This window comes from Glycine max, chromosome 2 (genome assembly GCF_000004515.6).
Source record: "Glycine max cultivar Williams 82 chromosome 2, Glycine_max_v4.0, whole genome shotgun sequence".
NCBI classification, from domain to species: Eukaryota; Viridiplantae; Streptophyta; class Magnoliopsida; order Fabales; family Fabaceae; genus Glycine; species Glycine max.
Window position 1 is genome coordinate 41,458,439 of NC_016089.4, and position 26,524 is coordinate 41,484,962.

General features: G+C 33.5%; 2 protein-coding genes, 1 long non-coding RNA gene and 1 pseudogene across 5 annotated transcripts; 2 read left to right on the forward strand and 2 right to left on the reverse strand.

Moving 5' to 3' along the window:
• Positions 1-626: 626 nt before the first annotated feature.
• LOC121174293 (2-oxoglutarate-dependent dioxygenase 19-like) lies at positions 627-3,531 on the forward strand (annotated as a pseudogene).
• Positions 3,532-8,465: 4,934 nt separating this feature from the next.
• LOC106796449 (uncharacterized) lies at positions 8,466-9,310 on the reverse strand. Its single transcript, XR_001385433.3, has 2 exons — positions 9,178-9,310; positions 8,466-8,753 (listed from the first exon to the last, which is right to left on the reverse strand). It is a non-coding gene; the product is annotated as an uncharacterized lncRNA (long non-coding RNA).
• A 161-nt stretch (positions 9,311-9,471) lies between these two features.
• LOC100804831 (purine permease 1) lies at positions 9,472-11,368 on the forward strand. The gene is made up of 2 exons (XM_003519139.5): positions 9,472-10,155; positions 10,871-11,368. Exons 1-2 carry the CDS (start codon positions 9,472-9,474, stop codon positions 11,219-11,221), a joined length of 1,035 nt encoding a protein of 344 aa, XP_003519187.1. The 3' UTR covers positions 11,222-11,368.
• Positions 11,369-12,033: 665 nt separating this feature from the next.
• On the reverse strand, positions 12,034-26,524 carry LOC100809440 (chaperone protein dnaJ 1, mitochondrial). Of its 3 annotated transcripts, none has more exons than XM_041008044.1 (20): positions 26,317-26,524; positions 26,111-26,219; positions 25,924-26,010; positions 25,719-25,810; positions 23,465-23,548; positions 23,275-23,313; positions 22,946-23,056; positions 22,635-22,676; positions 22,453-22,540; positions 21,689-21,753; positions 21,466-21,528; positions 21,292-21,364; positions 20,820-20,911; positions 19,664-19,735; positions 18,255-18,311; positions 17,776-17,824; positions 17,598-17,667; positions 15,040-15,129; positions 12,715-12,919; positions 12,034-12,315 (listed from the first exon to the last, which is right to left on the reverse strand). In XM_041008044.1, exons 1-19 carry the CDS (start codon positions 26,341-26,343, stop codon positions 12,820-12,822), a joined length of 1,410 nt encoding a protein of 469 aa, XP_040863978.1. In that variant the 5' UTR covers positions 26,344-26,524; the 3' UTR covers positions 12,034-12,315; positions 12,715-12,819. The 3 variants fall into 3 exon arrangements, with proteins under 3 accessions (XP_040863978.1, XP_014624216.1, XP_040863980.1); XM_014768730.2 differs by having other exon boundaries at positions 12,715-12,955; XM_041008046.1 differs by lacking the exon at positions 18,255-18,311.

Sequence of the window (26,524 nt, forward strand, 5' to 3'; positions counted from 1 at the left end):
GTAATTTACAAAGTCAATTCATTTTTTTTATAGAAAATATAAATTTTATGGTAGTTTAAAATCAATTAATGACGGTTCCAAATTATTATAAAATGTGATTTCTTATCATTTAAACTAAATGATCAAATTAAATCGATTTGAAATATTATAAGATTAAATTGAATCCGAAAAAAATTAGAAAATTAAATTGAACCTAAAAAAAATTAGAAGATTAAAAATTTAATTTAACCTTAAATTTAAAAGAGAAAAATCTAAAATAAATTTTAAAATTAAGATAAGAAAACCAAAACTATTTTTTTCTGACTAAAAAAAACCAAAACTATGATTTAGTCTTATTATTAAAAGTTCTTCTACCTATAAAAACAAAATGTAAAAGTCCTGGTGTTTGAAATCCTTAGTACGTCCAATTAGTATATAGAAAATGTTATTTCGTACGAAATTCTACAAGTAGTATCTATGCCACTTCCGAGTTAATTAATCTACATTCACATATGATACTATAGTTCGGTTACTTTAGCTAAAGCTTTGAATTCATAGTATCTATATAAAGCCCCGCGCACCACACATGTTTAACTCAACCTGCTCCATTGTATCACCCAAACCCAGAAAGAGAGAAGAAATTAAAGATGTTTTGTGTTAAGGAATTAGTTGAATCGAATTGTCTGAGGTCTGTACCCTCTAACTATATTTTCCTTAAAAATCCCGAAGATTCCATATTGTACGAAACAGAGAACATTCCAACCATTGATTTTTTCCAACTCACCTCTTCCAATCCCAATGAACGCTTCAGGCAATCCAACAACTAGGCCATGCTTGCCGCGATTGGGGTTTCTTTATGGTATAAATATATTTAACTTCATGCTTTTTTATAATTTTTTTATGGATAAATATTAGTTGGTTAGTTTTATTAAAAATGTCAGAAAAATTTAAACCTGCGATCTCTCTTCCCGCTTTTCTTTTTTCACTATTCCTAGCCTCAACCACTATTTCTTAACTATTAAACCCTTATATCTTCTAACCTCATACTTTTTATTATGCATTTTTTATATGCTTATTATGTTAAATACCTTATATCTTCCGAATGCATGCATGTAACTTTGGTTGTTCTGTTAACTTTGAAGTACTTTTGATGTAGCTAATAAATCACGGTGTGTCGGAGACACTAATGGATAAGATGCTTAGTACAAGCCAGAGGTTTTTCGACCTGAGTGAGGAAGAAAAAAGGGAGTACGCAGGAGAGAAGGTACTTGATCCAATAAGATATGGGACAAGCTTTAATCTCACGGTGGACAAGGCGCTTTTCTGGAGAGATTATCTCAAATGTCATGTTCATCCTCACTTTAATGTTCCTTCCAAACCCCCTTGTTTTAGGTACCATATATTCTCCTTATTCTTTTGTTTTGTTTTGTGCTTTCTCTTCTTAATTATTCTTTTTCAACCTTTCAGCCGTCACTGGTGAGTCCAAACTAAATGTTGATGTGTGTGTGTGTGTGTTTTTGGCTCCAAAGAACCATGCATGGTTTCAGTCTATAGTTTATATATTTTATCTAGCCTTACTGTATATACACTTGTGTATATGTATCTAGCTTCATACAATACGACAAGTTTGCCTGGCTACAAAATTAATGGGCCATTCCAATCTTCCTCTATAGATTTCATCGTCGTGTGACTCATGTCACTATTTCCAGTTATATATGATACAAATTGTTCTAATGTAAAGTTCAGAAGAAAAAAAAAGAAGGAAAAGTACATTCATATCCCCCTGTAAAAAAGTTTTGAATCAGTCGAGACAAAGCGTGTGATTGGGTGAATATTTGCAAACTGATTTGAATTTTATTGTTTTTTCCCGAAAGTAAATTAGCTATAAAAGCATATAAAATAAAATAATATTTTAAAATTAAAATAATATGAGTATATATAGTTAGAAAAAAGAAAAAAAATATAAAGAATTTATTTCATTCTTAAACAAAATTATATTTATATTACCTAAATAAAATAGAAACAATATTTATGAGTGTATATAAAGAATAGATAAGGATAGTAGCTTCTATAATTTTATTTCTTATTCATTTTTTTCCTCGTTCAACTTTTGCAGCGAAACTGTGGATCAATAAATCACAAAGAGCAGGGAAGTGGTTGGAGAGTTGCTTAAAGGAATATCTCTAAGCTTAGGGTTTGAAGAAAACTACATATACAAAATGCTGAATGTAGAGTTGGGCTCCCAGTTACTTATTCTCAACTTTTACTCACCTTGTCCTAAGCCTTAACTTGAAATGGACCTTTCTGCACACACAGATCATGGGCTTCTGACCCTCGTGATGCAAAACGAGCTTGGAGGGCTTCAAATTCAACATGACGGCAACTGGATGCCTCTCCACGCCTTTCTCATCAACACTGGGGATCACTTGGAGGTAAAACAAAATTCACTCTTACATGCAATTTACTACCATGCTACCCACTTGCATGTGTGTTCACTATCAAACTAGTATTTGTATTCTCTGAATGTGTTCTTAGCAAATACATATGACTATTACCGAGCCATGAAACTCTAAATTCATCCTTCATAAATTCATCGGATTTAACTCATTTAAAGTGAGAAATCAACACTACAAAATATAATTACAACCTATTAAGTACCGACTCCGATATGAACATACTCATTGAGATACGACTAATACTGAAAATATAATACAAGGGAACACCATCTAGAAAGCTTCGACACATTTATGAAGCAATGTGTCAGCATCCCATAAGTGTCGGGCATGCCTGTTTGTTGTTTTACAGTACTTCCTAGATTATAACCATTTATTTAAACAAAACTAATAATTATACATATTCACAAATTTTATTATAACTTTGTTAATTTTAATCAAATGATATAATTATATTTTTTATATGTTATATATTATTTTATTTTTTTACTAACATGTCGTCCGTTTAAGTAAAACTAAGATTACATCCTTTAAATAAAGTCATCAGTTTGAATGAAACTCAAATGAGATCCATTAGCAATAAGATCTAACAAATATTAGTGACTAGAAAAGTTAATGAATACAAGTTTCAAAAACACGGTGACCTACAAGAAGTAAACTTGTTTTCAATCCAAATTTAAAAGTATAGAATACTAATGAATAACACACTAATCTCTATATAAATATGGATTAATTGGTATTAATTATTTCAATATAAAGCAAATAAATTCTTTAAAAGAAAAAAAAAATTGGAATTCATATATCTTGTGGGATAAAATTATTGTTTTATTAAAAATCATGTCTGCTATCAAATTTATCGTAGACAAATTGGAAGTTTGACTGTCTCTCTCTGTATATTATGCTACAACATTGAGAAAACGAACTAGAACGCCATTTTTAATTTTGTTGTGTTCAGATACTGACCAATGGGAAATACAAGAGCTGGTTGGTGATGATAATCCTGCTGCATACCGTGCCATTAAATACAGAGATTACATACACTTTCAGCAAAGCAATGAACTGGACAGAAGGGTCCTGCTTGCATCGTATTCGGATTTGAAACAGAACTCCTTGGGTAGCATAGCATCCATACATTACTTGTATCTGAATTATTATGCTTGCGTTTCAACATTTACTTTTTAATTTTAAAATTGATGTGCTTACAATACAATTTAGATTCGTATTATCTAGGGGTCTAACTCTATTAGATAAATGAGATGTGTAAATTATTGGAAATTTTCTCCCAGTGTCTTCAATTTCTACAAGATAGACAAAAAAAGACATATATAGTCGAAAATGCATTAACAAATGCCTAGCTCTGTAGTTGATATAATTGTCCTTCGTTTCATTGTCTAATATCTAGCTTTGTAGGTTAAGCATATATAAGCACAAAATTTGGACTAGCATTGTATTTGGAATTTGGGAAAGTAAATCTACACTAATATAATTGAAATTAAAATTGAGTTAAAATACATGTTATTTGTAATTAATTAATTAAATTGCACATTTTAAAATAGGAATAGCAACACTAAATCGAGATGAAAATGCTACTCTTATGATCTTTTGTCTTTCGATAAACAAAAAGTTTAGAATGAGTGAGCCTTTCTTGGGTCAATTAGTGTAAAATCACATGGGAAAATGGAATCACATTGGAGGAGAGTCTTAGTTGTAAAATATGAGAAATAGAATCCACAGGGAAAATAAAAATAAGAGTATCAATTTAGAAAAGATTTATGGAGAGAAAGTTGGTTAGGAAAGTCCATTGTTAGAATGGTTGGAAAGGAGGGAATCACTCTATTTCTGTTGGATACTTAACTTGGATAAGAAACAATGAAAAATACTTTTAGAAGATTATATCACATCTCAAAAAATAAGTAATTAAACTAAGGTGAAAGAAATGAGATCATGGAAGGATGCAAAGTGGAGTGAAAGTGGAAGTTGAGATGGAGAAGAGACCTATTTTGAACGAGAAAGGTCACTGGCTAACAACTTGCTTAATCTCATCAACACCATAGCATTAATTGAGGAGCGAAATGATATATGGACATGGAAGGTGGAACCCTAGGCAAGTATTTAGTGAAATCAGGCTTCAAGCTAATCCAACGTCACAAATGTACATATGTGTCACCCAGATAGGAAACTATACAACAATCTTTGGTGCAGTATGTCCCCTTAGAAAGTCAAGACATTTACATGGAAGGTAATAATTGGTAAAATTTCATCAAAATCCAATCTACTTAGAAGATTTATTATAGACTAAAGGGATCAAGTTTTAATTGTGTATTTTGAAAATGTAACAAAGACTCAACATATAGATGAAGTAGTGGAAATGATATAGATAAGAAGTCAGTTATGGATTAAAACTAGCATGGAAAATATCTTTATCCTTTTATGATTTGTGGTTACACTATTTATTGAACACACAAGGATGTAATGAACAAGGTTACCCGTTAGTTGTACTCCACCATCTAATATATTTTGGCCTAAAAAAAGGATAACTAAAAACAAGATAAACTCTTGTATTATTGATCCAATGGTTGATATGCAATAAATGATTGCTTAGATAATACATGTTATTATATCTTATGTTTGAGGCGGATCAAATATGTGGGTGAGACAATATTACCCTTTTATAAAAATTACATAATTTTTTTTAAAAATTATTTTCTAATATATTTTTAACTTTTAATGTGTATGTCACAATATTACCCTTTTTAAAATCAAAGTTGTATATTATTTTATAAAAATTTTCTAATATTTTTTCCTTTTAATATATTATTCCTTTTATAAATAAAATTAAAAATTATATAAAAATAAACTAAAGATAAATGACACAGTAAGCATTAAATATAAAAAAAAAAAACACATGTGCACTATTTTGTCCTGACTTATTCTAATTAACAGAACTCATTCTATGAGATAAAAATTATACTAGACCAATAAGATAAAATAAATAATAGAATAAAACAAGGTTATCAAACTCGAGAGTTTACGCAGACTCGTGAGAGTTTCATAGACTCGACTCGTAGACTCGTAAGAGTTTACATTATATAAAAATAATAACAAAATATCTATAAATAACATATTAATTAAACATTTCAACAATATAATAAAGCAAAATAGTAAATCATAAAGTTCAAAATATTTAATTAACCAAGTCTAGTAATAATGCATCACTATTAGATAATAACTTGCCTAGGTTATAATAGTGGTAGATCATTTTCATCGAGGGTTTGATGTTATTAGAGAACAAAAGTTTGATATTATTAAAGGTGAAAATTTTATATTTAAGAATAATACACTAAAAGAAGGTACTTTGAATGTTATATAGAGAGAAAACAATAAAAAATAATTTACATTTTGGTCTAATTTTTTTAACTTGCTAACTCGTTAACTCAGTGATAAACTCAAGAGTCGAGTTTACTTAAAGTTTATAGAAACTGTCTAGAATCTACTAAAAAAAGAGTTTACTCAAGAATTAACTCACAGAGGACAAATAGACTCGTAAACTCGTAAGAGTTAACGAGTTAATTCGAGAATTTGATAATTACGGAATAAAGTAATCATATCCTATATCACGTATCAAATAATTTATTATAACAAAAAAAATCTTAAACTATCATGAATAGCAAACAGACCTAAAAGTTAACACTGTCGCCAAAAAAAAAAGTCCTGGCAGTCAGAAGTCGTGATTTTTTTTTCTTTTTTCGGTAAAAGAAGCCATGGATTTTGACAATTAATTACTCTTTAATAAATAAATAAAAATTTCACTAAAAATCAAGTTGGAAATATATTAAAATTATAATGATATACCATTAAATATGTAAATCAACTAATATAAAATTATTTAAAGTTAATGGGTCTTGAGTTCAAATCTTAAAGTTGTAATTTTGAATATCAGCTGTCTTAAATACTTGAATAATTAATGTATTGTTTTATATTTAACTTTTTAATGAGAATGTAACCATTTGTCATTAAGATGATGAGAAGAATAATTCCTGATCTTTGCATCGTGAATGCATGGCTTGTTGAATAATCAACATTATACAACATGACTCATATTTTCACTTTAAATTAAAGTTTTAGTTAATGTTATCTAAATATTATAACCCTAATGTCAGTTTTACAACATGACTCATATTTTCACTTTAAATTATATATAATAACAACTCGCACGATCGCATTTATTTGTTTAAAAATGGTATTCTTCCTGAAGCATGCAGGATCACCGCCATATTTGTAATTCCAACACGAGTTTTTCAAGCAAATAAAGATGTTTACCCAGCACTAGGGTCGGCTTAATGATAGGTGTTACAGTAATTTTTTGTCTCAATTCTCCTAATTATTAGGAAAAAAAAAGTTTTGAATAATTCGAAAGTAAAGTCTAAGAATTAATTTTATTAAGGATCGAATTCAAATAATATTTAAATAATTCAACCTTAATTTTAATATATTATTAATCATTTGTATCTAATCACTTAAATTAAATTAAATGTTATTAGTTTACACAAGATCTTTAGTTCTGCACAAAAAAACGATTTGTTTACTTCTTACTAATATCAATTCAAAGACTGAAAAAGGCTCAACAGTATTAATTCACACACGAGCCTTTGAATTAAGGTCAATAAAGTTGGTAAAATGATATAAATCTAAATTCGGATTCAGCAAACAGAAGTCAGAAAAGTAAAATAATTTACGCAATTAATATGACAATTTATTGAAATCATCAAACTAAATCCACAAAATTTGTTCATATATATAGTACGTACGTAGCTAGTCTATAGTTGTGGAGGATTTATGTGGAATCATTAGACAAGCAATTGAAAAACAAAACTTATTCTCTAGTTTCTTGATATGGGTAAGCAAACAACTCAAATAAATTTTATTCGGTATGCCGATGATACTTTAATTTTTGATGATGCATCTCTCACAAATGTGTATACGATAAAAAATATATTGAGAAGTTTTGAACTCATCTCGAGATTTAAAGTTAATTTTCATAAAAAAAAAATGGAGCTACTGGGGTTGAAGGTAAAATACTTTGGAGAGGTATGCTAGTATCATAAATTGTATGATCACTAAATTGTCCTTTGTGTACCTTCAAATGGAACTAACCCAAAGGGAGGAAACCTGAAAGCCAATTCTAGATCTTGAGAAAATTACTGAAAGATTGAGTTCATGCATAGATCTTTATCTATGGGGATAGGGAGTGCTTGATTAATTCTGTTATATCCTCTCTCTTTCTCTTTTATATGTCTTTTTTCAAAGGTCCTTTGAAAGTGCTGAAGAAAATAGAGAGATTCCAAAGAAATTTCCTTTGGGAATGTGAGAATTGAATGAGAGAAATATCAAATGAAGTGAGTTGGAGAAAAATATGTAGGCCAAAAGATCATGGGGAATTGGGAATAGCAAATATTACATACTTTAACGAGACTCTACTAGGACAGTAGAGATAAAATGTCTTATATCAACAAGATGCTCTATGGATCAAAATTCTATATTCTAAGTATGGAGGTTGGAGGGACTTGTAGATAAAAATGTGAAAAATTCCTCCTCTATTTGGTGGCTTGACCTTTGTTTTAATTTGTGATGGGAATGAAGCATCTAATTGGTTGGGGTCTAATTGCAAGTCGAATATTGGTAGTGGTGATAAGATACGCATTTGGCAGGATGTATAGTTGGAGGATGCTCCTCTGGCTATCCTACAGCCGACACTTTTTTCCTTATCAACACAACCACACGCGACACTTAGTAGCATGGGAACGTGGGAAAGTGGAGTGTGGGTCTGGAACTTGAAGTGGAGAAGGGCACAATTTGCATAGGAAGAGAAGCATATTGAGTCTTTGCATGCAAAAATGGCTAGTGTACGTTAACCTCAATCAATCACATGATTTGTGGCAATAGTATCCTAATCCTCCCAATGGTATATATTCGTCTAATTCAGCTTTTTGGGCTATATCTTTGATGCTATAGAAGACAACCATACACAAGAGATGTTCACAATGATTTGAAAGCTACGTACAGTTCCAACAAAAGTACAATGCTTAGTCTGGAGATTAGTGCTAAATAGACTACCATACAAATATAATTTGGAGAAAGAGGAGTTAGCATAAACCCACTTACTTACCCTTTTTGCAATGAAGATGTTGAAACTGTAGATCCTATTTTTTCCGTTGTGCCTGCTCACAAAAAGTATGGAGGGAATGTTATTCTTGGCCTGATGATATATATGCAACGGTACAACCGGGAGCAACAAGGAATGTTATTCTCTCTCTCCTCTAGCTAAAAAACACAAGAAAAGAAATATTTTTAAAAAAAAAAATTCACTTTTTTTTTTATAAAAAATACTTTTTTAGAGCAAGATTGTGATTCCGAAATCCTTTTGTTATACATAATAATAATCAATGGATTATCTTGTGTCTTAGGAGAGAAACCTATTGAAATTTTCCTACCAATATAATGTGAATATTTTTTCTTTTAAGAATAGCTTTTGCATGTTTCAATTGAAGTTATTTAAAACTTTTATCTTAAAATTATTTTTCTGAGTTTATTGTATACTATATTGCATTATTAATCTTTGTTTTGATATATTGTGAAGGTACTGTGTTAACATTATTTTGTTATTTAATTTAATACTTGATATCTTTTTTTTTTTCATTTTTTATTTTTCCAACATAAATTAACAAAAAAATGCACACCCACTTACCTTCAAGTGTCTTTGGTGGTGCCTTCAATGGTGATGGTTGGGTGACTAGTGAACCGTGGAGGAAACTGCAACAGGTTGCAACAGGGTCAGTACAACGACGAGGTTGGACTTGTGGCAAAAGGCATATCAGAGACAAAGAGGGTTGCTAGAATGATGAGGTTTGGCTATATTGACCTTGACCGAGGAGGTTAAGGGTTGTTAAAGGAACAGGGTGGGATATAAGGAATAAAGGGCAAAAGCGTCTAGTGCAGCAAGTATATAGAAATAAGTGATGTTAGAAGAGCAAAGAGAAGGATGATGAAGAGAATCCTTCTATTAATAAACACGATCCTTCTAGCAACAGGCACCTCCGGTGGGGCCCTAGTAATGCGTCTCTACTTCATCCACGGTGGCAAACGAATCTGGCTCTCTAGCTTCCTTGAAACTGCAGCCTTCCCCATAATCATCCTTCCCATAATCATTTCTTACATTCATAAACGACGTCGTCATCGCTCTTCCGCCCTAATCTCTATCAAGCCCCCTCTCTTCCTCGCCTCCGCCCTCATCGGACTCCTCACCGGCCTCGACGACTACCTCTACGCCTGCGGCGTGGCTCGCCTTCCGGTCTCCACTTTCTCTCTAATCCAAGCCTCCCACCTCGCCTTCACCGCCGTCTTCGCCTTCCTCCTCGTCCGCCACAGGTTCACGCCCTACTCCGTCAACTCCGTCGTGCTTCTCACCGTCGCCGCTGTGGTTCTGGCTCTGCGTTCCAGCGGGGACCGCCCCGCCGGTGAGTCGAGTCGCCAGTACGTGATTGGTTTTGTTATGATACTTGCGGCTGCGGCGCTGTATGGGTTCGTTTTGCCGTTGATGGAGTTGGTGTACAAAAAGAGCAGGCAGCGTATCACGTACTCTCTGGTCATGGAGATTCAGCTTGTCTTGTGCTTCTTTGCTACCTTATTCTGCACCGTTGGAATGATAATCAATAATGACTTCAAGGTTTGGATATGATTTCTCTTTGTTTATCTCACTATATGCGATCACTAGTGTGTTTTAGTTAGGGAAATACTACTATTAATCGTGCATCTATAGTGTAAAAAAAAAAAATCTATATATTATTTTTGCACAATGGTTTTATATATGATTTTTTAAAGTTGTAATTATAAAAGTAAATAACATAGTTATATGTCTTTGGATAAGACTATAAAAAAAAATCATGAATTTAATTTCAATGTTATTATTATAAAATGTTTTAGACTATATCTAGTAATTAATCGGAAGTCATAATAAATATAACTTTCAAAATAATTATTATAAAAGTGAAGTAACTTACTATCCATATTAATATTTTGATTATGATTAGAATACTTTGTAATTACATTGTCAATACATATATATTATTTATTAAAAAAACGTTTGTACTTTCACTATTTTCTAGTTAAATTACTGATAAAAAAATATTCTAGTTGAATTCTTTTTTAATATTATTTATTGAATTAAAACATGTTAAATTTTATGAAATTGATTGAATTTCACGATGATTTTAATTAATCATACATGTAATTTTCTGAATATTAATGAATTTAAATGAATATTTAAATGAATAATAAAAATTATACCGTCGGCCTCCCTCTTTGGATAAATTAATACTACTATAGTGTTTATTGGTTGAGAAATTAACAATTTTTTGGTGCATGTGTGATCAATTTTACAGGTGATTCCGCGAGAAGCAAGAGATTTTAAGCTTGGGGAAACAAAGTACTACGTTGTGTTGGTGTGGAGTGCAATAATGTGGCAGTTTTTCTTCTTGGGAGCAATAGGGGTTATCTTTTGTGCCTCGTCTTTGTTGTCCGGTATTATAATTGCTGCTTTTCTTCCAGTGACGGAAGTTTTGGCTGTTATTGTATACAAAGAGAGCTTTCATGCAGAGAAAGGGGTTGCTTTGGTGCTCTCTCTTTGGGGGTTTGTGTCCTATTTCTATGGAGAGATAAAACAAGACAGGGAAAAGAACAAGAATCGTTGTCCAGAAACAGATCTGCCTCAAAGTCTTCCTCCCAATGCATGATTGCAAGTAATTAAAGTTGATTTCACTATCTTTTCTTGTGTTGAATTGTCAATATTGAAGGCTAGCTTTGGCCCCAGATAGAGGAAAAGAAAAAATAAGACAAAGACAAACCGTGCAATGAATAAGACAAAGCTGTTTTTTAATACAGATTTGGTTGCACTACTAGATGTCATGAATATTTTTAATACAAACATTTTAGTACTAAGTTCAAATACAAACATGATAACGTTCTACAATGTGTGGAATTTTTTGATATATATCTATACAATATTCTTATCTCTCTTTCACTTCAATTTTATTTCTCTCCCTTTCTTTTACATCACATTTTTTTCCTACATTTTTCCCCTTGTAATTCCTCTCTTTCTTCTACATCCTACACCTTAAAATTGGAGTGGACATTTATAATTGAAAAATAATAACAATAGATTCTCTATTAACTAAAATTTATTAAAAATGACTGTATAGATCTAATAAATCTCACTCGTACTTTTGTAGTTTTCATTACACTTGTGTCATAGACTTTTCCAGCCATATTTTGCTTATTTGGCTTTCGAGTTTCAAGTTATCAATAAGGCTAACAATATTTTGCGAACCTATATCTGCATATTTTTAACAAATATGACTTTATTCTAAATAACCTACAAAATTATCTTCTTTCAATTAATAAAAATTCAGTGCGTAGCAGCTGACAGTCATTATTCGCTGAATTCCAGAAAGTAAGGTGGTATATGATTTGAAGCACAAAAGAGTGCATTAAAGAAAACCAACCCCCAACCCCAAATCCCCGGAACGGGGTAAATTACAACATCAAATGCTCTATAAAATATATTTTAAAAAGTCATGTGAAAAAATATACATAGGAAGTTCCCATCTTTAATATGTAATTCATGGCGACCTTCGCATAAACCAGTAAAACTGTAGAAGAATTCTCAAGAAATAGATTTTCACCGTGATTTCACTGTCAATTTTATTCATTGAAAGATTGTTAACCTGTAAAATGACTGGGCGCCAAGAAATAGCATCTTTCAGTGATAGTGTTTGTTTCTGTAGTCCGTCACAGATGTCAGTTGCTACTTGCTCCACTCTACCCATAACTGGCACAATGGGACGAAGTGAGTAATAAGCAAAGTTATCTACCGTTCCAAGTTAAGGTAATTTTGTCCCTACACATCAATCTATTAATGGACCTAGTATGATAACCGAACAAGGACAGGAGAAATTGAACATGATGAAATTTGCATTTCTTGGCAAACTTATCCTATTGCCTTTTCTTAAAACTCAATATCATCAGATGATTTGTAATAAATAAAATAAATGAAAAGTTCTACAAAAACCAATCAATATGACGTGTGCATGCATACAACCTTGATCAATTGCTGGCATAGTCACGAGCATTAGTTGGTATATTATGCATGCAACAAAGTAAAAAGAAAAGAACAGCTTGAAATTACCAGATAGAGTTAGTGAATGAGATAGATTCAGTAGTATACCACCTTATTGTTTGAATGGTTCGCAAGGATGAAGAATGTAGCAATCACAATGATATTTGGTGTTTGGCTAGTCCGCCATGCAATCATATTTGGTCTTTGACCAAGTTATCAGCTCAACACTTTTTTAATGAAGATAAGGAATAATATCAGCATAGATAGTTCCAGCATATACTTTGGACCCATCGTGTGTTCAAGAATTTGCTTCCACCTGTAAGTTCAACCAGTAGATAGCTGCTGGTAAAGCCTGTTATCCATTTTGGATCTTCATTACAATCAGATATGACTCGAGAACATTGATAAATCATACAAAACTAAACAAAAGAAGCAAGCATACTAATGAGGATATCAATTAAATCAATAAAAGGCTGAGCTCTACGCATGCCGAAACTGGTATACATGCAATTCATACACAAACACAAGTATTTGTAAGCAGTTATTGGAATAAGTATACATAATGAACACTTATCCCTGTTCTCAATCCTTTACAACCAAATAGCCATAGGTAGGCAAAGCATGCTTTATAATACTTTTTCTACATGCAAGTTACTTAAATTTAAAAGAATTTTGACTCACGATTTTCAACTATCTCATTATTGCCGACTAGCCCTATCCAAATAACCATGGAATCATCAAATCATACTAGGACAATAGGCAACTAAAACTAACACAATTATACCTAGAGGTGTTCACGGGTACGGGTCACCCGGGAACTCGAATTGACCCAAACCGATCCGAATAGTTTGAGTTAGTGTTCATGTACGGGTTGAGTCATAGGTTTAGATTTATAAATTCAATCAAAACCGTTCATGTACGAGTTGGGTCATAGATTTAGATTTATAGATCCGATCAAAACCATTTATGTACAGGTTGGATCACAAATTTAGATTTATAGATTCGATCAAAATTTTTAGAATTGTTTTGTTTGACTTTAAATACTGCTAATATTGGGACTCCAAGTATTGAAATTACTAGTGTTGGAACTTCTTAAGATATTACTTTCAGGTACATTCAATGTTGTTAATGGCGGATGGCGGTTCATGGCAGAAAGTAAAATCCGCCATAAAAATATGGCGGATGGCGTAGCGGAAAATGGCGGATGTCATGGCGGACAAAAAAAAAAAACATATATATAAACTCATTGAAATTGAAAAAAACAAAGGATTGCATTCAAATAAACTAAAAAAGTTTGATGAGTTCATACAATAATCAAGTACCAATACCAAATAAACTCAATAAAAAGAGGACTGAACAGAAAAAAAAAAAATTGTGGTGTCAAATAGAAAAAAAAATTAAAAATGGGACTGTCGAAAGCAAAAAGGGGTGTCAAGCAGCAAAAACAAAAAAAAAAGGCTTTGGCCCACCCCCACCAGTATAAGTCGCGGTTCTGGCTAGGTCGTCTTCTTCGTTCGCGTTGCCGTCGTTCACGCCGTGCTCGTCGCCGCCGTTCGCGTTGCCGTGGGTCGTCGCTGCCATGCTCGTCGCCGCCGTGGGTCGTCGCTGGTTGCAGGTGTGGGTGGTTCCGAGGTTGTGGCGGGTTGCAGGGGTCGTGGGTCGTCGCGCTGTGTTGGAGCTTCGAGGTCGAAGGTTGCAGCTGCATCCGCCATTTTCCGCCTCGCCGCCACATCCGCCATGGCCGCCATGGCTATGGCGGCCGCCATGGCGCCGCCATCTTTAACCCGCCACACCACCGCTATTCGGTGACGTTTTTTCAGAAAACCGCAACGCAACTCCGCCATGGCGCCGCCATGGCCGCCATTTAATAACACTGGGTACATTGTTATTTGTTTCACCTTTTTTTTCATATTTATTTTCTGTCATGTTTATAATATTAATGGATCATATTTTGTTCATTTGTTTTAGCAGATCTGGTTGCAACAAATCTGATTGTAGCAAAACTTATTGCAAGAAATCAACTGTAGGAAATAGTTGTGATTCAAATAATTTTAGTAAATCTCGTTGAAGAATATTTTGTTTTAATTTGTATTAGTCTATTTTAGAATATTATGTTGATGGTATTAAATGAATCAATTTTACTACTTTCAGACATTTGGTAATATTGTGTTAATTGTATTGAATATTTGGATGAATCATGATATAAAATAGTAATTCTAAGGAGAGAAAAAAGATCAAATTTAAATGGATAACCAATTGGCCCGAACCGAACCGAACCAAACCGTTCATGAATGAGTTGGATTGGGTTGGGTTTCAAAAGAAAATTTATGAAAACCGAACCGATCAAATTTGATTGGGTTGGGTCCTGGATTTAACTAAAATCGACCCACGAACACCCCTAATTATACCAAAAATAAAGTTAGATAAAGTGCATACCAATTTCCTTCAAATGAAGAGTTGTTTCCCTCCTTTATTTCCTCCTTTGCAAGTTCTTCAAGTATAGCACGTTGTCGTTCATTGATTTCACTAAAAGGATGAGTGGACCAGAAGTGAGTACTTGGCAGTATGCAGACTAGAGTTTAAGTGTAAAAATAACCAAATGATAAAAAAGGCAAGCACTTAATACAAATACCATTTTTATTCAGACACAAAAAGCATCGCTTGAAAACGAATATGATAAACAACCATAAACAGCAACACAAATTGTGAAATGGCATTAAAAGGTACCAAGAATGCAGTTCAAAACGTAGTTATCAATTCTAGATAGTGGCACATAGCTGCCAGCCTAAAAAACACAGCCATTACAGCAAAATTAGAGTTATGAGAATAAAAAATTATAATATACATATAAAAATACTCAAGAAAAAAAAATACCTAAAATTAAAGACAACTCATATAATAATTAGTAAGCAAAAATTCAGAAATCTCCAATCTACACAAAGAGGCAGAGGAAAGGGGACTCTTTTGTGTGGGTCCTTCAGATGATGCTATTAGGTTTACGTAATTGTGTGTCTAAAAGAATAACCGTGTTATAATTACAGAATAATGAATACATTGAACCAGTAATATAAGGTAATTAATAAAATCCCCACTAATTAGGAAACACTAATTCTCCATGTGCTACTCTAATTTCAACTACATGTGTTATTTTCTAATACTGTCCCTCGTGTTGAAGCATATATACACCAAGCTTGTTACAAATATATTTAGCTTGAGACCCTCTAAGGGATTTTGTGGACACATTAGCTAGTTGATCATTGGAAATGACAGATCAGTTGTAGTTTCTCCTGCAAGAACCTTTTTCTCTAACAAAGTGACGATAAATCTGTTTGATTCTTTCATGAAAAACTATGTTGGAAGCAACGTGAAAAGCATCCTAGTTATTGCAAATCAGTTTCATCTCATTGGCATCTCCCAATTTTATTTGTTGAAATAAACGTCGAAGACATGTGATCTGAGTTCACATATTCAGCCTCCACACTGGATAATGACAACCATGTTTTGTTTCTTACTTCTCTATGAGATCGGATTTCCACAAGAAGGACACAATATCCTGATGTGGATTTTGTATAAATTGAAAAACCTATCCAATCAGTATCAGAATAGAAGCAATGTCAACAAAAGGCCAAAAAAGGTAATTTTGACCACGAGGAAAGGAGTTCCCATGATCTAGGCCAACAAAATCCGAGTATATTTAGCTAAGATAAGGTCTCAAACTATTAATATTTCCATCTAGTCCAATCTTTGACTGTATAAACACATTGATAACCAACAGTTGTTTTCCCAGGAGGCAGGGTAACAAGGTCCCAAGAGACACTAGTGTGTAAGGTACCGTAGCCTATAGCAAACCTGGATGAGAGTGAGACAATGCTTCAACTGTGATTTAAGAAATAGCACTGAATCCAAAAAGTATACGAAGGTATAATATGAAAGATAAATGATAATAAGATGGTAAGCAAGTAAGGGATTAGGATTACAAAAGACCTGACACCTTTGCACAAGACAATGGAAATTTTTTATTCAGAAGGTGAAGCTGAAGAGTTTAATGAAGCAAGGGATGACTCGGGGACCTAAAGCCAGAGTGGCAGGCTGAATATAAGGTTAAGAATGCAGTTGCTTCTAATAAGTGATTGAAGGAGAAATGGCAACAAGCACAAGTACGGGAGGAGATTCTAGAATTGACAAACCTGTCCCTAGAACCATAATTGAACAGCAGCAGCCCCAATTAGTTTCTCATAGGGAAACAGAGAGACAATCGTGAAACTAATGGTGGCAGCAGACAAATCGAGGGTGGAGGCAGAAAGCATCCTGTTTGTGTGCTGGGGGTGGGTGGAACAGAGTCGCCAAAAGGTGGGTGTGCCACTGTGCCTACGGGACACTGGAAAAAAGAGTGGTACGAAAGTGGCTCACACACCAAACAGATAAAGGTGCATGTGAGAGACATACCAAGAGGAGATGCACGTGTGCGGTTGCATGCAGCAGTGACTGGGGACTCAAAAACTAGGGAAGGGTTGGTGGCAATGTTTACTCCTGTTTATGGGGGCACAACAGTAAAAGGAGGCAGCAGAACCAAGAAAATGCGCAATTACTGTCCCGTATTATGTCAGGCTAGGCAAGGAGAACTTCGTAGACTACTGATACCATATTAGGTTCAGGTAACTGTGTGTCTAAAACAATAAACACGTATTTATAACCACAGAATATGAATAAAATGATACAGGCATACAGCAATAAAAGGTAATTTAATCAAATCTCTGGCAATGGGAAAGACTAATTCTGCTAATGTCAATAACAAACAACTAAAAGGAAATAGGAAAGTTGACAATTATGTAATCCATTTTCCACAATGCCAAAATATCAATATCAACAAAAATCCATATGGAATTGGAATCAAAGCAACATTATATTGCTTCTTTAACATAGTAAATAACACGTTCCTCAAAGACAAGGTCTATGAAGTTAAACTAAAATAAGAGTTGAATACAAGAACCTACATGGGAAGGTTAACACGGAATCGTACATACTGATCCCCATGATGTACAAGAAATCCATGCTTTGGTAGTCCTGCATCAACAACTATGGTAAATATACTTTTCAAGTACCACCAGAGAAAACTGAAAAGGACCAAAAACTTGTTCAAAACTGACAATGAGAGGGAACTTTTCATTTAACCTTTGCCTCTTAATACTAGAAGCTGTCCATGTTGAACACCCTTGGGTATCTAAGGGAACATAATCACACAATATTAGATAAAATAGGGTCAAAACAAGCAGTCATCTAAACAATAATTCTATAGCAAATTGAAAGTCATAATTTGCTGAGGGGAACAATATGGCTAGAACAAGCCAGGCTTGTTTTTCTTCCACCTAAGATAATCAGTAAGCTCGATGATTTGGAACAGAAATTTGAAATACAACACAGTAGAATGAATTTCAATGGTAAGCACAAAAGGTATCATTTTGACAAAAGATATTACGAAACCAATATTATTTTTTCTTTTTTCTCAGTGAATATAAAGGAATCCTAAAAATTATGAACCTAAAACATCTTAACCATATAGGCTTTCATTAGAGAGCTTAAACAAGGCAGCCCATTTATTTAAGATCTGCAAACTTAAGTGACTAATACTGAAAAAGTAAATTTTGACTAACTTTTAACTGCATCTTCCCAGATAAAGTAGGCACTTCAACTTTGCCCCCAAGAATAGCCTGTAATGTTAAAACTTTGTTCTATTAATAACACTGATACAGACTTAGGTGCACTTCACAGTCACCAAGATAATTAAGGTGCAAAAGATGGTATGTGCAAGTATCTTAGAATGGGACCCCTTTAAATAATCTTCTCTGACAAAATGCATGCAATGGCATAAAGTGTGAGAATTAAGCACATGTAAAATGTGAGATAGCTGTTACAGATTTTTTTATCAATTAACGGAACTGTTTTGTATGTTATCAGGGCATAGATATACAAGAACATATGTATTATAATCAATACTGTACATAGTATATGATTACAGCAATCTGATCAAGACACACAACTCCATCAAAAAATTGTAAGGAATCTAACCAACAAAGAACTAAAGTTATCCCTTCCATGTTATATATTGTTACAAGTCCAAGTTCCATAGATGGGCCACTTGCTGCTAATGATATTGGCCCTGCTAAGAAAAGGTCCACACGTAACAGGAAGATGCCAATTAGGTTCAATGATCACATAGTTTATAAATAGATTCAATGTTATACTCAGTATTATCAGGCCTGAGTTGCCTCCTCAAGAATGTGTATAGAGAAGAAGAAATGCAAAATACTTCCTTCCTTCCCAGATCTGGAAATTACAACGATTATAGAGGGAAAATATCTAGAGGATCTAAACAGGATCCAGCTAAGGATATGACAGCAAGGCAATTCTAACAAATTATTGGTGACTCACAGGTTCTAGAAACAACAACATGAAATAGAAATCTATTTATAAACTATGTGATCATTGAACCTAATTGGCATCTTCCTGTTACGTGTGGGCCTTTTCTTAGCAGGGCCAATATCATTAGCAGCAATAGGCCCATCTATGGAACTTGGACTTGTAACATATATGAAAATCTGTTCCCTCAAGTTGAAACAGCGAAGAGAGAGGGGAAACTTATTTAAACGCATTTTTGGATCTCTACATGTACACCCACTTCTTAAGTGCATGGCTCTATCATCTGAGTTTCCTTCAGGTAAAATGAAATATTGTGGCCTTACTGTTATCAAATAGCAGGAAAGAACACCATTGTTTTGAACCAAATAAAACCATATAAACATGAAACTAAGCTTGACAAAAAGATTTCGGAGAAAACATAGTGTAGTGCAATTTATGGATCATCTTCATAGGGCTTATTAATCATTTTAATAGGAATTTGTGTCCCCAAGTCTAGCAGCTGATTTGCCATTAGACCTAGCAGCAGAAAGGTGTGCTCCCCATTTGTGTGCAGAATGACAAGGGTGTTAAGGTCTTTCCCCTCTTTAATCAGATGGTTGAACATCCAAAAGTAATGGAAGTGTGAAACATATTTAGCTCTCACCTGTGTAAAGCTAATATTGGAATCCACATAGATATCTGCACCATCTCTGACAAAGATTGAATCCTCAGTCACCTATATCAACAGAAAAAAAATGATGCTCCAATAAGAATAGAAGGTAGATCATAATTTGCCATGACAACATACACATTATACTACTAGAGCAGAAAGCTTTTTCCTGGTTTCAGTTTTTAAACAGCAGCATATAATCAAGATGGGAACACAAATACTTTGAAACATGCTACTACATGTTAAAATTGTCTCCACAATTGCATGATCAAGGTAAATGAAGCACTTCTAATCTTCTATTATGTTGCCCTTACCTGACCCTAGCAAATAACCTAAGGATCCAGGGAAGAGTTATAATTTTTTTTTCTTGAGAACACCAAAAAACAGAAACTTATACACTTCAGTAAGATTATTTATATCAAGAGATTTCACTGATAGCATAATTGTTATGGTGTTTAGGATTTAATAATATTAATCCAAACTTACTAACGAAATCTTGCAACTACTTCATCACTTGCATCATGTATTTATATTTATACAGTGTGAAATGACAATTTACTATTAACCTATGCATTCTATGTCCACGATAAAATTGTAAGGTAAAATAAAGTCATCAATGAAAGCATAACAATTTAACAAAACATAATAACTGTTGAATAAACTGAGAGAGAGAAGAGAAAACTTGTTGAACAGAAAGGCTGATTTTATTGATTATCAAAGTTAATTACAGAAGGTTACAAAAGAGGTATATATAGACCTCTGTTCTGTTATTGTAACAGATTGTAACTAACTAACAGAACCTAACCAACTCTAACTGATTCTAACCAACTCTAAGATAGGTGCTGTTAGCAAAAGCTAACATCCCTTACAATTAGTTTACAGAACTGTTTTCACAGTAGACTGACAGCATACTCTAATAATAACAACATTAAGTTATTTAGTTTATAAAATATTGAGTAAACTTCCTTTTTGGTCATGTAACGGTTATTGCAATGTTACATTGCTCTATTTATAAACTCACCATTATCCTATTTCTTTTCCCAAACAAGCACCATTTCCCATTAAAAATGCCAAAGTTTGGTTAAAATCACAGATTCATAGGCCAGCAGGTAGCACATGTTAGTGTGAGAATATTTGGAAAGAAAATTGCCTTTATTTTAATGTATAAACTTCCAGGTCGACCTCCACTTCCAGCAGCATTCCCACCTTCTGGCACATGGATTGTATCTCCTGAATCCACACCTACCAATTCATGGAAAACTATGATAAGAATAATGGGGGGGGAATTCTTCTTTGAATAAAATATAAAGAGTTGCAAAAGGTAAACAAAATCAAGGTAGGGCAGGTCTGCGGCATGGATAAAACTTTCCATGTATAAAATATTCTTCTATATAAAAGTTAGCACCTTAAAAGGAACCAAAGGTTATTCCATATGAAATTAAATTTAAGCATGAAAGGTGAAACACGGGTCAAAATTATAATTTGTATGTAAAGAATTTCCGATCTGAACAAGAAACTACTACAATAACAACCAAGTTTTATTTCACTTTGTTCAGGTACATTGATGAGCTCTAACCAAAATATGACTTCAGTTGACATCGTCACAAGTATCAAAAACCAACCTGCTGGTATTGTAACTTTAACCTCTTTAACCCCTTCAACCGCCCCAGATCCTCCACATGTTAGACAAGAGTCCTGCACAAAATAGATAGACAAAATACAAATTTATGAAAGATTATGGCACAAAAACAGACAACCACCTCACAAGATTACTTGACAAGGAATTTATAAAAGACCTTAATGATTCGGCCTGATCCTTTACAAGTAATGCATGTTGACGTAAATGGGGGGATTGTAACCTGGGGAAAATCATCACCACCAAGAGTAAAAGAATATATTAATAAGTAATAACTGGTAACTCTAATGCCACAAAAGGAAATCGACTCATAATGGCTGAAATTTTGCTTTAAAATATTTTTGTCATTTTAATAATCAACATTGATCTTTAAAGGCACTTACACGACCCGAGCCCCTGCATGTTGGACAAACTTTTGGGATGGCATCAAGTGGATAGCCCTGCCCATCTGGATGAATACAATGAAAGTCATTGGCATCAAATGGGGTTATCATTATGTTAAGGAAAAGGCTCACTTCACTATAAACAGATGTCATGTGGGACACTTTACACATCCAGAAATATGTACTTTAGATTATTTCCTCAAAATAGTTCTGCAGCTTATAAAAATTCTTGTTGTAGCCACAGATTAGCGAGCACTAAATATTAGTAAACCTTATCCTTTTCATTAGTAATAATAATGTTTATATCAATCACTAATCTCTCCAATGCAAGAGCTAGGAAAAGGGAGAGAGAAGCTACCCTGATGTCAATGCAGCCACAGCCCATCCTAGGTTCTATCATTCAAAAAAAGGGTTCATCATAAGACTTTTCTATTATCATAAGACTTTTCTATGTAAGATTCCTATCTAACAGGATTGTGTTAAATTTCAATAAAAAAATAACATATATTCAGTTAACCCCAACCCCCCCACTCCCAAATAAAAAATGGGGGTTCTCACCTAAATAAAATTCTTCTTACAATGGAACATACACAAGATTATGTGATAAACTTCTTTTGCAATCAAAATTTATTTATATGAAGACAATATTTTGCCATTTCATAAAGCAATAATAACAAATGGAAATAGCTAATATACAATCCTGTAAAGAAAAAATATTCTACCCAGGGCTTTCCTAATTCCCAGAATATAATAACTTTACTCACTGCAATGATCGCATGGAACTAATGCATCAAATGACACATGTTTGGTGCATCCTCTCGCTGCTTCTGAGAAAGTAAGAGACAACTCCACCTATCAGCATAGCAATAGGTGAATAGTTAAGTTTGGAAAAGTAGGAACATATTTCAAAGTGAAAAAACAACAGAGAAACAACGGTTAAGCTAACCTCTATATTTGATGAGAATTGAGTTGTTGCTTCTTCAAATATCTGCTAGATCAAGAAGATTATGAGATTTCCTCAGGAAATACTTATGTGAAATGAATCCAAAAACGTAAAGAATTTGTTAGTTTGTGTGTGTGTGAGTGTGTGTAGAGAGAGACAAAGAGCATATCAAGTCACACCATATAATCCAAGGTAAAAGGAACTGATCTTGACCATTCAATCTTACAGGGATGGTCAATTTAAATCAAGCAAAACTAGTTTTGAACATTCATGTATAATATAAGACAACAGTATGTACGAGAGCAAAAAAATACCTCATAGAATACTTTATGAAATGAATCAGAAAAATGAGAACGATAAGCATTTCTAAACCTTTCTGCATCATCACGATCATATTCTATGTCTTCTGAACCGCGAGTACGCATCTTCAGTTGAAAAGGGCGGTCATTGGAAAAAATGATGGGAAAAGTTAGTTAATTCAACATCCTAAGTAAGAATGAACGATATGAATTACAGAAATTTTGAAAAGCTTTAACCAACTGATGCTCCAGAAATTTTAAACATATAGTAACTCTGCTCTATTTTTTAACATATATAGAGGTTCAAATTTGAAATTCTAATAGTACATAGGGGGGAAAACTACCTTGTCATACTCTGCTCTCTTTTTAGAGTCTCTCAATGTCTGAAATTACATAGCAACAAGGCATGTAAAAATATCACTGTTAATTTACTCAGTTTAAACCATAAGCAACCTAGCCAGAAGAAGGGAGGGTTAAATATGACTGAAAATGCAAGGGGGGAAAATTAAACTTTCACAAAATGATAATAAAGACCTCGTAAGCTTCTCTTATATCTTGAAATTTCCTCTTAGCAGATGGATTATTCTTATTTGCATCTGGATGGTACTTTTTAGCAAGCTGCACAATACATAAAAGTGTGGCATAATGCAGTATTAGCCAAAAGAAGACATTTGATTTTGGAATATTGTTATCAAAGCAGTATGATGACAGAACATATCATGATTGAAGACCAAAATGCTCACATAAACTGTTTTTAGTATGCACTAAGCTCCAAAAACAGTTGTTAAAGATTAAATAGCAGAACAAAAAGATTTCTACAAGTTATACCCCTTTGACAACATAGTGGAAATTGTTTTAGCCTTCATGTATTAGTTTTTGCGACCCTGTGTAATTCTTTTCCGGATGCAAGAAAAATTCATTAAGATGAATTGAATATAATTATTATGATGTTGGAGGATAAGGGATCCTACTCAATAAATATAACGGAAAAAAAAAAACAAATCAAAGCAAAATCAATTATCAAAACATAAATAGAACAGAGCTGCTCAATTCCTCAGCAGTCAGCACATGTTAGGGAAATACCAAAAAGGCCATGTGCCACCATACTGGCAGGCATCACGTGCATTGCATGGGCATTTGAAATGCAAGTTAACTGTGAAAAAATATATAAGTTTAAAAAATATTGAAGAAAAATTATTTCACTGTTAATACAAAAAATATAAAGAAATACATTTTAAAAAACTTATTTGAAAAATCTTAACATTAGTATAATTACAAAAATTATAATTTTAATGACAATTTGTAAATATTCCATTGTACTTAATAATGCTGATTGAAAAAAGTTTATATATTGATTAAAATAATATAGAAAACTAAAAATATCCTTTAATGATTTAACTAATTAAAGAGACATGATATTCTGATATAGAAACTCACACAGCATGCGCCATAAAATGATGAAGACACATGACTACATTAAGAGATTACAAGAGGAGGTTATCTCATTTCCAAGAATGGGACCCTAATTTATAATTTACAGGTGAATAGAAGCCAAACTTCTAACTTATCCCAGAATTAGCTACTGTGACTTATAGTAATTCATAACTAAAAGATATGTAGCATCTTATTCTATCATCTAGATGAAACTATCTCTCCATTACAAGCACTTTTGGTATTAAAAAATTATTCCTAGTTGTATCTCTCTGAATGCATAAGACTCCACACTCTGAAATTCAAAATGTGAATAAATTGATCGACCAGCAACAAGATAAATGCAGATTAGATTATGCATAAAGCCATACAAAATGTAAATCAACAAGAACTATGGTTACCTTGGTAAAGCCGTAAAGGCACAAACAAGAGTAAGAATATTAGATGCTTGCACAGTAGTAGAGATAACGAAATGAAAATGAGAATGGCTTTAATTTGTCACAATAATATCTGTGTACAATGATTTTGTATCATTTTTTTGTGTAGCTACACATTCATCTTAACATACTTATTTTTACTACTTTCATTTTCTTCTCTCATTCCTTTAAAGCCCAACATTCACAACTTCAAAGTATAGTTAGACATACAGCAATACGATAAAACTTCTCTTTAAGCTTTTTAGGTACTTTGCAAATACAAATAACTCCCAATGTTTTTCTCCTTGTATCACGTGTGACATCTTCATTAATTTCCATATTGTTCTGTAATATTGATCCCAATTGTGGTATGAGTATAACATCTTCTCCAATTTTTACTTCCAAGTCATTTTCCTCTTGTTTTTTTGCAAAAATAAATGAAATGCATAAACAAGTAAGAACTCAAAGATGATCCCTAATGTAAACCTACCCTTATAAGAAAGTATTTAGTCTTGCCTTCAAGAGTTCTCAGGCTAGTAGTTATTACATCATACATGCCTTTTATAGTCCGGACATAAGTCATGCGAACTGTTAAGGTTTATTAACTATATGACTTCCTTATCCTTACAGCTAAACCTGATTTAGTAACACTAAACTAAATAGCTGTCGTGACCAGGAATAACTACTAGTCTGAGAACTCTTGTCTGGATCATCTAATTTGTGATTGCTGTCACACCACCAAGTACCAAGCAATTGGAATGAAATTTCATCTCTCCTACTAAAAGCATTCAAGATGAAAATTGAATCAACCCCATTGCCCAAACAAGCATTGCATTTTTCCAATTGACTTCACCATTACTCTACCTATCAAGCATAGCTTTGATCAATCAATACATATGCCGTAAGCCATACAAAACAACAGATTCCTAATAATGACGCACCGAGTGAAATGCCTTCTTTATCTCATCCTGACTGGCATTTTCAGGAACACCAAGAGTTCCATAATGGTCTCGGTCAGCTGACGAAGAAAATGCTGGAACAATACAGGCAGAAAAAAGAAATCAAATGAAAACCTTTCAATATATCTGAACATTACTGATATACAACTAGAAACAATGTAATAATTCAGGTTCGACTCAACAAAACCTGTGGCATGAAAATAACGATATCTTAACGGTACTCTCGGAATCCGGGACTCCTCCGTTTTCGTGACGAACCCGCAATTGACCAAAGCTGGTAATAAAACATTTAATTCCACAAATAAGTAAAAAAAAATATCAGAAAAACGAAAATAATAATTATCAAGCAAAAGCAAGAGAAATTTGGAACGTGCCTCGAGCGAGCAAAAACGATTGGCGAGACGACGAGAATTTGGTGAAGGTTGATTCTCCTTTATCCACGAGGGATTCTGAAGTCAGAGACGAAAGTAAATGGCGCCGATACTGCATTGGAAGAGTAGATAATGTGACAACGATGTTAGAGAGAAAGGAACGGTGAGATTGGGAATTGTTTTGGGATTTTCGTTCCTCCTGCACTTACCGGCGTGAACCACGCGAACCTTCTCATTCGCAGCGTCAAAGGCTTGTGGTGTTATCGGAACGGCGATGAAGAGTTATCGGCGATTAACTAACAGATTCCGGTGCGGTGGCGCTGCGTACTCTCTGATTTTTGGGAGTCGGGGTTTTAGCGTGTTGGGTTTAGGTTCGGGAACGACATGCTGTAACGGGGTCGCTTTGGTGCCAGCTAC

Bases quoted from the DNA above. Each gene is read 5' to 3' on its own strand.
- LOC100809440 (XM_041008044.1), bottom strand. From the start codon at position 26,343: ATGAGAAGGTTCGCGTGGTTCACGCCG. The intron at 23,057-23,274 runs GTAGTTTTCCCC...TTTCAACTGAAG, and splicing joins AGAGAGCAGAGTATGACAAG to ATGCGTACTCGCGGTTCAGA. The intron at 21,529-21,688 runs GTAAGTGCCTTT...GATTTTCCCCAG, and splicing joins CATGCAGGGGCTCGGGTCGT to GTTACAATCCCCCCATTTAC.
- LOC100804831 (XM_003519139.5), top strand. From the start codon at position 9,472: ATGATGAAGAGAATCCTTCTATTAATAAACACGATCCTTCTAGCAACA. The intron at 10,156-10,870 runs GTTTGGATATGA...TCAATTTTACAG, and splicing joins TAATCAATAATGACTTCAAG to GTGATTCCGCGAGAAGCAAG.